Below are 12,245 nucleotides of genomic sequence, written 5' to 3' on the forward strand. Positions count from 1 at the left end.
ATGAAATTCGTCTTCTTCCGATGCTTCTTCTGCCATCTATCTTTCCTTGCATTATGAGTCGTAGGATGCCATACTTCTCGTCCCGCATCACATGTCCGAGATACTGTAGCTTTGTTTCTTTAATTGTAAGTTCAACTTCCTTCTCTTTACCTATTCTTCTCAGTATTTCATTGTTCGTAACTCTATCTACCCAGGAAACCCTCATAATTCTTCTAAAGTCCACATTTCAAAGGCGTTAGGTCGTCTCATAACGTCTCATAATCTCAGTCGGCTTTTCTATAACTTTTCTAAATTTGTCAAAATAAGTCCTCTTAAACCTTCACCGGTTGAATCACTAGCTTAAAAAAACAGTAAAAAATTCGTCGATAATTTATTCTGACTAAAATTAAAAGCGACAACTCTTATCGTCAATAAGAGCTGTTTAATATGACTTACGTCTGGGGTACAATCGGCGATTATCGAAAAATATTTAGCGATTTTTGCTACATATTTCGACAATTTGTTTAAAATAACATTACCCATTAAACTTATCAATGCTTCTTGCCTTCTGTTGCTTAAATAAGTCACAAACCACTTATCAGACTCTCGTTAACACGTTGACGGACAGAACGTCTATAGACGTCTAATTTCCATTTATGTAATGTGGCACAACGTCTATAAACGTTGTATTTTTCTCTATTCTACTTTGCAAAATACATATAGTGTCACAACACTTGCTTATACATTTGACGCACTGTCCGTCAACGTGTTAAACTCTCCTGATATGTTCTTCCATTACTGTATCAAACTCAGAGAGCAATTGTACTAACTTCAAAAAGTTTTCATTATTAGGTTGAAACAAATGAGCAGTTGTTCCACGAAAAGCTAAACATTGTGAGGCCAAAAGTCTAATTCTTTTCAATTCACAACTTCTCCCCAATCTTGAATTATCCATTATTACATTAGATTTTACTGATTATGCCGCTTCCCTTGTGATGCCGCCTAATGCGACTGTCTGATTATAATATAAATTACCTGAGTAGTTAAAAAAATTAATATTGTACAAAAATGACCCCTTTTTAATTATTTAAACAATGATCCCCTCATATGATTTGGATACTTTTTTGAAAATATCTTTTGTATTCACCTAAATTTTGATATAAAATTTATTCCAACCTGTACGGAATTACATTTTGATTTTTTTTTATTTTATTAGGCTATTCTGCGTTTAAATTTTTTCAAAAATACTTTAAAATAGTTTTCTCAGGATTCGAAAAAAATTAATACATTTAAAACACATTGAAAATTTTGACAGGCGACATTTTGCGCCTTTCCCCTTAATGATATGTTGCTGGTGGAAAATATACAGTGTGTTTAACAGGTTCAGTGCCAAGTTGGTTAGAGCAATGTCTACCTAGAACCAAATAGTTATTTTTGCAATAGATGTATAAAATATAAATATCACCTTCGACTTAGTTTTGACATGTTTGGAAGATATCTGTCAAATTGACAGCTTTAGACAAGTGTCCAGTTGACTGGACGTCAGTATATTTTGTCAATATTCATTTCAGTTACCAGCGTCCAGTTAACTGGACACACAGAAAAATTGATTTTTTCATTAGTATTTAGAATATAACAAAAGAAATAAAACAACTATTTGAACTTGCAAAAAACTTTAATCAAGAAACAAACTAATGAAATTAACAGAGGAAAAATATCATTCATCTAAATAGAGCAAAAAAATAAAGAGAAGTCAAGGCCAGATCTTAGGCCAGGGCCCGTTTCAAAATCTGTAATATAGCGCAAGATCCCACCATTTTAAGGAACTCGTATATTTAACATTAAATTGACGTCCTGAACCTACTTTTACACTCCAAAACTTTATTTTTTATTAGAATGCTATCATTTGATAAATTTCTTCTAGTTTTCTGAATACCATAATAAGAATATGGTATGTCTCTTGTCACAGCTTCCATGAATCCATTCCATCCTAAAATACCGAGGATGTCTCTGCTTTTCCCTTAGAGCCACAGAAGATCAGGCACAGAGGTGGAGTTACAGTATCAGTTGGTGTGAACATTCCCTTCGGATCTGTTATCTTGATTTCTGATAAACCTTGAGGTTTTGTCCTTTCAAAATGTATTAGTTGAACAGCTCCCTGACTTTCATAAACCTCAGGAGCGGGTTTAGTTTTTAACCGAGGAATGGATTGGTTAGGAGCTACTGCATGTTTTGGTGAAATACAAGAAATGCCACCCATGACTTGAAAAATGTGGTATCCGTCGATTGTATGTACGTTAAAATTAGTGTATACACGTGTTGTGTAAAGCACGGCTGGTCAATTTTTTGCGGATCGCCTGCGATTGCTGACACTTCCAGACAAGTAACGCGGTTGCTCAAAATCTTGTAGCGGCAGTAAGGCCCAGATAATTCGTCTCGCCATTCCTTGCAGGGTTTGGCCGTTTTCTCTACAAAAAGTACGGCTCCAGAAAATAGGTTGATGTAGTTTCCTCTTTGGGGTTTTGTTCATCCTATACAAAAGATGTAAATAAAAACACGGCTTTGAAGGTTTATTTAATTAAAAATATCAAACGCACTAAAATTAACAACACAAAACAATATTAACAACAAAACAAAACAATTCAATAGCGGATATGTCCACCTCTCGCAGCAACAACTGCTCACACTATGTTTGGCATCGAATAAAGACTCTTTATTAAAGAGCTGTTATTCTTGGCTGGGGAATAGCCCGATATTCCTCTACCAGGGTCATAACTGTACCAAATTTTCTGGAGGCCTATAATGACAGCGAAGAACTATTTTTAATTCATCCTATTAATGCTCAATAGGATTGAGATCTGGGCTGCATGCGGGCTGTTCTAATCTTATCAATCCAACCTCTATTTAAGGTATTGATGCTTATGAGTCAATCAGTGTTTTTATTTACAAAAAATTGTACAGCTCTTACAAGAAAAGAGATATTCGGATAATTCAAAAAACAAAATCTTAGGAATACCTGCAGGATATTACAAAAGGAGTATGAAACAAAATCAGCCCTCGAATTATTACACAGAATTTTTTAAAACTTAGAAGAAAATACAACGCTTCAATTCAAACCCGTATAATTCCATCTAAACACAAAATATTTTTGTTACCAGAATAATAACAAACGACATCAATACACGTATAGTACCCTCGGAGATCCGTGGAAAAAATTTACACCCAAAATAACAAAATTCAGTTTGGCAACACTGTGCGAATGTTGATACTAACATATCCTTTTTAAGATAAGCACAACGTTAATTTAGTCCAAACAAATTAATATATTTTTTTTGCCAACAAAAATGAGATTTTTCAACCAAATTATGTTTCAAATATGATGTGCAAAATAATTTTTAATTGGGTTCTGCTAATGGGCTTGCTTTTTTTGTCATTAAAATAAAAAAAACTAAATTTTACTCACTAAATCAATGTTGTCCGGTTATCGTCTTAATTATTTTAACTGTACTAATATCCGTCGAGTAATTATGAATGATTAATAGGTCGTTAAAACATTTTATCTATAGCGGCTTCTGAAATATCTTAAAAATATCGAATTTCATTGATAAAATGCGCATATTCCACCGATCTTCGCTTCGACAATACCTACAAACTGATGCAAGAATCTTGAAAATCGGAGTACAAATAATAAAGTTATAAATTATCAAACTTGATAAAAAATTTTGGGTGGCGGCATTTTGTGCCGGTGAGTGTATAGTATATTAAAATATTAAAATTAATATTATTTCTACATTTTTAGATTAGCGAATTTCAGCGAAAGTCCGCCACCCAAAATTTTTGATTAAGTTTGACAATTTATAACTTCATTATTTGTATTCTGTTATTCAAGATTTCAAGATTTCGATTTCAGCGAAAACCGCATATTTCTATCTTGAACCGTTTAGAAGTTATAGGCAGTTAAAATGGGGGAAGATATAAGTGGACACCTGGTATAAAACTGTATGAGGGAATTGATTAGGAATAATTGTCTACTAAAAAAACATATGGATGTAACGAAATTTTGGTCATATTTGTATAATCTCACCAAAGAATTTGTATGTATGTTATTTTTATTTTGTGTATAATGACAATAGGGATGTTCACAAAAAATTAAAAAGTCATTTCAAACATGTAAAACGATTAAGAAACACCCTAGGAATAATTGTCCAAAATTTCAACAAAATTGAAAAAGCCTTTCTATAAAAAATCTTTATTAGAAATCTAGCATTATTTTAAATTTCAAGAACGCTTCTCTATTGGCCTGACGTCACTAGTTGCATACCCCAAGCGCGCGCCATTCTGATAGTGTTACTGTTTACCTGTTTGACGTTAAAATAAACAAATAAAATGGAAGAAGGTTTTCAGAAAGCCGATTCATATAAACTACCGACTGTAGTGTAGATCTAACAATGGTGTATGATTTATTGGCATCTTGTAAAAAAATAAATCTACCACAGCTTTACTGAGTGTATATTCCATATAATTTTCCATGTCTTCTTTAAGCTAAAAAAATAAATGCTTAATACTCCACAAAAAAAATAGAGAAAGTTGTATGCATGCATTGTACGCATGCATATTGTATACATACATTGGCTGGTTATTACTTTACCTTGGTTAGGTGTATTAAAAATATTTTTATTCTTCTTCATGTGCCTTGTCCGTTGTGGACGTTGGCTATCATCATGGCAATTTTAATTTCATTTGAAGCGTTTCTGAATAACTCGATCGATTTTTGTCCAAATCATTGGCGTAAGTTTTTAAGTCATGAGTGTCTTTTCTTCCGGGTCCGCGTTTGCTCTCTATTTTACCTTGCGTTATCAGTTGGAGTATACGATATTTATCATGCCTCATGATATGACCGAAATATTTAAGATTTCGTTTCTTACTTGTAAAAGAGATTTCTTTTTGTTTTCCCATTCGACGCAATACCTGTACGTTGGTGTGGGTCGCCCAGGATATTTTGAGGATACGTGGGTACACCCACATCTCGAATGCCTCTAGCTTTTTCATTAATGTTTCCATTATTGTCCAGGCCTCTGCGCCATATAGCAAGACCGGAAATAATAACGTTTTAGCAGCCGCATTTTTAGTGGGAGAGATATTATGTCGCAATGGGTGAAAATATTTCTCATGCATGTTGTTAAATGTTGCTATGTCCTTTTCAACTCTAGATCTTATTTCGGTTGTTTCGTATTTCGAGTTGACAACTGTTCCAAGGTAAAAAATATTTTTGAACTTGGGTATTATACATTTTCATTTCAACCAATCTTTTCACTAAATTATTAATGATTTTAATATAATATAAAGTCATACCTACATCCACATGTAGTTATTTCAAGGTTTACTTTTACTGTATGTATTATTAGAATTCCGTTTTTAGGAATATCCCAGTTTAAGGAATACAAATTTGAGGTCCCGAAACTTTTTCATTTACTCTTTAAGGGGGTAGGTGCAAAATCTTGGTCCAATGCTATTTAAATTCATTCATTTTTTTCGAATCCTGAGAAAACTAATAAGTATTTTTGAAAAATGTAAATGCAGAAAGAACAATTACATTATTACCAAGGGCCGAAAGTCTCTGGAAAACTTCTATAATGTTTATTTTATTAAGTTAGTTCTTTAAGTTGGTTATTTTTAAGTTCTAGCTGCAACAAACCATTTCTTTTTCTGTTTTAAATTGGCTGGAACGGTCATAAAAATCTTGTCAGAACTGTTTTTTGATGTATTTACACACCTAGGAACAAAACACCACTTATTTGGCTTTATTTTTAATAATTAAATACGTAAAAAACTGCGCACATTCAAATACACTGAGTAAATAAGTATACAAAACTAGTCGTCGATCAAAGACGTTACGACTGCTGACGTCACAGACCGTAGCCTCGCTGCAGGGTACCGTTTTTCTAGCCTCCAAGAAAATCAACATTATGAACTCATTTATCTTAAAAAATATATATTTTTAAACAGTTTTATGATTGTTACGTTTTTATATACCTTGTAATCTATTGAATTTAACTATATTTAAAAATTAGTGAACATCCCTATTATATACAGAAATTTATATGACATATGTTTTTCTTTCTTAATAAAATGTTCCAAATAGGAGTTTTACTAAATAGAAAAAACCTCTTAACAAAATTAACAAACTAAAACTAAGTAATATTTGATGAATTTTATTGTACGGGGTTGACACTGGCAAGGCTTCTCAAACAGATGGAAAACAAAAATAATAATCAGAGGACAAAGAGAAGATATAAAGAACTACTAAAAACGAAGCACATTCAGAAGGAAACATGGGCAGACTACTTTCGATCCCTATTTCCTAAAGGTGACGATAATTAACCACCAACACCAGCAGTGACGACAAGCGAAGAAATAAACATGAGGAAGAAGAGATGAGATGAAGGAAGCATTAAGGAAATTAAAAAATAGAAAATCAACAGAAGAATACATAATACCAAATGAACTCATAACGTACGGAGGACCAGATCTGATCAAACAACAATCCAAAAAATAATAGAACAAAACAGAATACCACAACAATGGATATCTAGCATCCTAATACCTATCTACAAAAAGGTAGGTAAATCGGACCCGAAAAATTAGAGAGGAATTAATTTATTAAACACGTCACTAAATTTAAAACCAAAATGATAACAAACTGAATGAAATCACACTAGAAGAACAACAAGGTTTTAGGCCGGGAAATCATGCACCGTCGCTAAATTTATAATAGGGCAAGTGCAAGAGAAATCATTAGAATACAACAAACCGGCTTTATTATGTTTCTTGGACCTTAAGAAGGCATTTGACAGGGTCAAATTAAAGGACGTTATCCACTTATTGTACGCAAGAGAGATACCTCTAGGAATAATCAAAACTATCAAAAATATCTACCAGAACAACACAATAAAAGTAGAAGAAGAATTAACTTACTCAATTAAAGCTGGCAATAGGATAAGACAGGTGGATTAAATAATATAAAAAATGGAATAATATAAAAAGTAAAGTTGGATTTATAGTTTGACGTAGCGTAGACGTAGACGCAACGGAGACGCACTGGAAAAGATCAACACCGAATTTTGTGTACTCGTGTTTATAAATGAACGCAAGCGCCTGACGGAACGTAAGAGAAACGTAACGGAACGGAAGAGTTCACCAACGTTCATCTTTTACAGTGCGTTTCTTACGTCTGGCCAATCAAAATGAAAAATTTTGTTCTGTCATCCAAAGTGGACACGCCCTCATCAATTTTGTAAAGAAGTTGTTTATCAACATATTCGAATTTTGTTAATTATTTGTTAATACAGTGGATGTTAAGTTATTCATTTAATAAAAATATATCATAGAGTCATTTTAATATTTCAGATAAATATGAGATGTTTATTAGCCTAATTCGGGGTTATCCACACATATTATACGATAGGTAAATCCAATAAACATTTTAAAGACCAGGAAATGAAACAAAATAGTTGGAAATCCCACGGCATGCGGCACTAAGGAGCATGGAGCATACCTTTGTTTATTTCCTAATCCATGTAACACACAAAACAGATAAATATTATAATAAATAATAGTATAAGTATAAATAAATAAACACAAAGTTTGTTTACTGTTCGTATAATTTATAGGCTATGTTGTTGAATTAGAATTAAGTCATTGTTTACTCTTTCTACTCATGCGCAAAAATTCCGCTACGTCGATTTATAAATTGGCATATTATTTTCTTACGTCTCCAGTCCGTTTCTTCCGTCTCCGTTGCGTCTACGTCTACGCTACGTCAAACTATAAATCCAACTTAAGAACTAAAAACGGATACCAAATGGGAGAAAAACAACTTAAAATAATCTGCTATGCAGTCGACGCAATACTGATCTCTCAAAGTGAAGATGATTCACAACGTATGCTGCACCAATTTACCGCCAAAAAAATTAACATGTTTATTTCCCCACAAGAAAAATTAATAGTTACAACATCTACTAAGATGTGAATTAGAGCTGGAGGGTTATATATATATATATATATATATATATATATATATATATATATATATATATATATATATATATATATAGGATATATATATAAATATATAAATATGTATACCAATTTTCGTTTTTCTAACTAGAAACGTTCTGGAGGTATTTAAGAAAAACTAATTAAAAGACGCCATCTTCAAAGAGCTCTAGCCCCCTTAGGAAGCATTATCGGACTAGGTGAATTTGGTTAAATTGTCTTAAAATTATCTGAGGAATCTCCCGTTTTCGTTTGTCGGTAGAGTTTCTGGACACCCTGTATATATAGAACAAGTGATGGGGTTTAAATATCTATGCATCACACTATCTAGCTCCGTTAAGTTCGAAACAGAAATCGAAGATCAAGTAAATAGAGCACACAGAGCCACAGGTTGCATGAATGAAACAATATGGAGAAATAAAAATATCAGGAAAGCAAAAAGGCGGAATTTACAGAACAGTCATGAGGACATACAGAGGACAACAAGATTACTAGAAACAGCAGAGACGAAAACCCTTAGAAAATTCTATGGTAAGATACTGTGGGACAGTAACAAGGTGGAGAACATCAAGGAAGAAATAGAAATGTAGAATGGGACGATCCAACAAATAGAGTGGGAAGACCACGAAAACGATGGAACGACAACTTACTAAAAGCACATTGAAAAACAGACTGAGTTATGTCTGCACAAAAAGAAGGTCGAAATGTGGAGAGTGATAAACTCTGAAAGGAATAAAAAAAGACCACACAAGAACCCTTTAAACATGGACAGAGGAAGAAAAAAGTACATAAAGAACAAAATAAATGTATAAAGGAACTGAAATATTTAGAAAGACGAAAAATGATTGTGCTGTTAACTACCTCCGAATTTTCCTAAAAGCGAACCAAAACCCATCACTCGGGCAAAGATTAGGAGAAGTAGGCTTGAGTTTGATCGGTATTTGACTTTTCTGCGTCTTAACTATTTCAAAATGGTATAAAAGATGGAAGAGAAATGTCTTCACTTCCAAGAACGCCAGCCTATACCCTATGCAACTTCTAGGGCCAGATCCAAACGCTAGAAATGTGCCAGCCTTGATGTTTTGCTTGTTTTCTGGATTAAATCGTTCTGGGTCAAACGTCTCTGGATCTGGAAAGTACGAAGGATCATAATGAAGAGCGTAAATGGGCAACCAGAAGATTGAGCCCTCTTTTAAGTATACTGGTTGCTCATCTGGCACTTTCGGTTGAATTGTGAATGACTTGGTGCACACTCTGTCCGCTGCAAAGACTGGAGGCCATTTTCTAAGAGTTTCTATAATAAAAAAATGTTAACAACCAGCACAAGCTTATTAATGATAAACTTGCCTTTTAGAACCATGCCAAAGTATTTTAACTCATTGATCGTGTCATATGTGACTGCTCCTCCACACTTGTCGAAGCTTTCCTGTACTTCTGCCCTTAGTCTATCTTGTATTTCGGGATTTACAACAATTTCGTAGCAGCAAAAACATAAGAGAGTAGCTACATTGTCGAATCCTGCCAGATAGAAGAAGAAAGCTTGGGCTGCGATATCTTTATTCGTTAGTTGGATTCTTTTGTTATCTGAAAGAACAAAGAACAATTCAATAAAGTAAGTATATGGTAGATAATCCCTTTACTCGACCCCTGACCAACTTAACAATAAAAAATAGGAAATATATATTGTCGGGTCTAAGAAAGTTGGTCGACAACACTTCGTCGACGGAAAATTAGTCGACAACATTTGGTCGACAAACAGTTGGTCGAATGCACAATTCATCGAATGTACCGGGTGTCCCAATAAGAATGGCTCTCGGCCATATCTCAGGAACCCTTTATAGTAGAGCTTTGAAATAAAAATTTTTATAACAAAAGTTGCCTCAGGAAAAGCCTGGAAATTATTTTCATAATTGTGGGACCACCGCTAGAGGGCGTAATTGAATATCAAAAATTAAAAAATCTAAATTTTACAAAATTTTCCTAATGAAGGGGCACTGGAAATCCGATCATTGTATTTTTCATAAAATTCTACGCATATTTGATTTGACAAGTTTAGGTCTACCTTTGGAAATAAGAGGTGGGGGTGAGTGGGAACCTTGTTATGAAAAACTGGCTGTGAGTCCGGTTCTGCTTAATCAAATTTTGCAAACTTGGTCTTGTTGAAGACAGATCTTTTTCGTCAATGTAAAAGTTATGATTTCGAACCAACTTACTGAGTAATATGCCAGCTAGAAGGCGTTATTTAATTTTTTTCAGAAATCTAGTGTTCCTTGGAAAATATTAAATACAAACATGCATTTTTATTACCATATTACAAAATTAGACAAAATTAGCAACAGAATAGCGAAAACCATATGTTGATACCTTTTTTCTATCTCAAGATATCTTACAAAACGTGTAAATTTAAAAACATAACTGTTACTGTCACCGGTAAACGAAATAATTCATTAAAAGTAGTGTGCTATGGAAACAACAAAGAAAGTTTTCCAGCTATCAACGTATATTAGGTCTTTTCAACGCTTCTCATTTGTTTCGGGCCTCGTTCATATCTCGTATATTAATATTATACACGGATTATACGGCATATGACAAAGGCTCGAAACAAATGAGAAGCGTTGAAAAGCCCTATTACAAAGAAATAAAAACAACTATTTAGTGATCACATAAACGTTCAAATTTTTGCCCATCATTTTCGTTGCAAACATTTACTCTTTCAAGAGTAGATTGAACAGCAGTCTCAATTTCTGCTCTCGATATGCTTTGAATGGCGTTTAGTATTCTCTGGATAATGTATTCTAGAGTAGTGTATGGTGGGCAACAATTTGAATATTTAGGTCGTCACTAAGTAGTTCTTTTTGTTCTGTGTTATATTTAATTTTAATAGTATTGTTTCTCTTTATATTGTTGTTTTAATTAATTATATTTTTATACGTTGACATCTGGAAAATGTTATTTTGTTTTTTTCCACAGCACACTACTTTTCATTAACTTAGTTTACCGGTGATAGTAACAGTTATGTATAAAATTTACACCTTTCTCGAGATATCTTGAGATAGAAAAAAGGTATCGACATGCGGTTTTCGCTATTCTATTGCTAATTTAATCTAATTTTATAAAGTATGATTAAAAATGCATACTTGTATTTAATATTTTCCAAAGAAAACTAGATTTCTGAAAAAAATTAAATAACGCCTCCCAGCTGGTTTATTACTTATTAGGATGGTTCAAAATTATCACACTTACATTGAAGAAAAAGATCTGTCTTCAACAAGACCTAGTTTTCAAAATTTTATTTAGCAGAACCGGACTTACAGCCATTTTTTCATAAGAAGGTTCCCACTCACCCCCACCTCTTATTTGCAAAGGTAGAGTTAAACTTGTTAAATCAAATATGCGCAGAATTTGATGAAGAATACAATAATCGGATTTCCAGTGCCCCTTCATTATGACAATTTTGTAAAATTTAGATTTTTTTATTTTTGATATTCAATTACGCCCTCTAGCGGTGGACCCACAATTATGAAAATAATTTCCAGGCTTTTCCTGAGGCAACTTTTGTTATAAAATTTTTTATTTCAAAGCTCTACTATAAACGGTTCCTGAGATATGGCCGAGAGCCATTCTTATTGGGACACCCGGTACAATAATTCGCCGACGAACATTTGTTCAAATGGATTTTTCGTCGACAAACTGTTATTTATCTTTAGGATAAAGGGATTAATGGTGACAAACGACGGATTATTGGTTTTTATTTTGTTAACTGGAATATTGTATTATACATATCTGAATTTATTTATTTTTTGGGGTTTTGTTAATTTTTTTTTCTAAATCTTAATTATTTTTAAATTTAATGAAAAAATTGGCTGCGGTGGGAGAGTAGACAGCAAATTAAACCGATATTTTAATAATTAGTGGTGTTGTACCGTTCTTCTTTTTGGTGTCGGCGCACTTGCGAACGGATCATTTCCGGACAATTGATACTTATCAACATTTTAGAATACAGCAGAAAATTTAAACAAAATCTTGAAAAAAAAATAAAAATCAATAATCCTTCATTTGTCACCATTATTCTCTTTGGGTCTTTGTCGACGAAAAATCCATTCGATCAAATGTTCGTCGACGAATTGTACATTCTATGAATTGTGCATTCGACCAACTGTTTGTCGACCAAATGTTGTCGACTAATTTTCCGTCGACGAAGTGTTCTCGAC

General features: G+C 33.2%; 1 protein-coding gene across 1 annotated transcript in view; it reads right to left on the reverse strand.

The window, feature by feature from the left end:
• Nucleotides 1-2,282: 2,282 nt before the first annotated feature.
• Nucleotides 2,283-12,245, reverse strand: part of LOC126881968 (cytochrome P450 9e2-like) — a 36,635-nt gene continuing 26,672 nt past the window's right edge. The window contains exons 5-7 of the mRNA XM_050646715.1: nucleotides 9,382-9,618; nucleotides 8,896-9,328; nucleotides 2,283-2,510 (exon numbers count right to left, since the gene is read on the reverse strand). Of these exons, the coding sequence (XP_050502672.1) occupies nucleotides 2,318-2,510; nucleotides 8,896-9,328; nucleotides 9,382-9,618 (863 nt within the window). The 3' untranslated portion in view covers nucleotides 2,283-2,317. The remainder of the gene's footprint in view (nucleotides 2,511-8,895; nucleotides 9,329-9,381; nucleotides 9,619-12,245) is intronic.

Source organism: Diabrotica virgifera, chromosome 3 (assembly GCF_917563875.1).
Source record: "Diabrotica virgifera virgifera chromosome 3, PGI_DIABVI_V3a".
Classification (NCBI taxonomy): Eukaryota; Metazoa; Arthropoda; class Insecta; order Coleoptera; family Chrysomelidae; genus Diabrotica; species Diabrotica virgifera.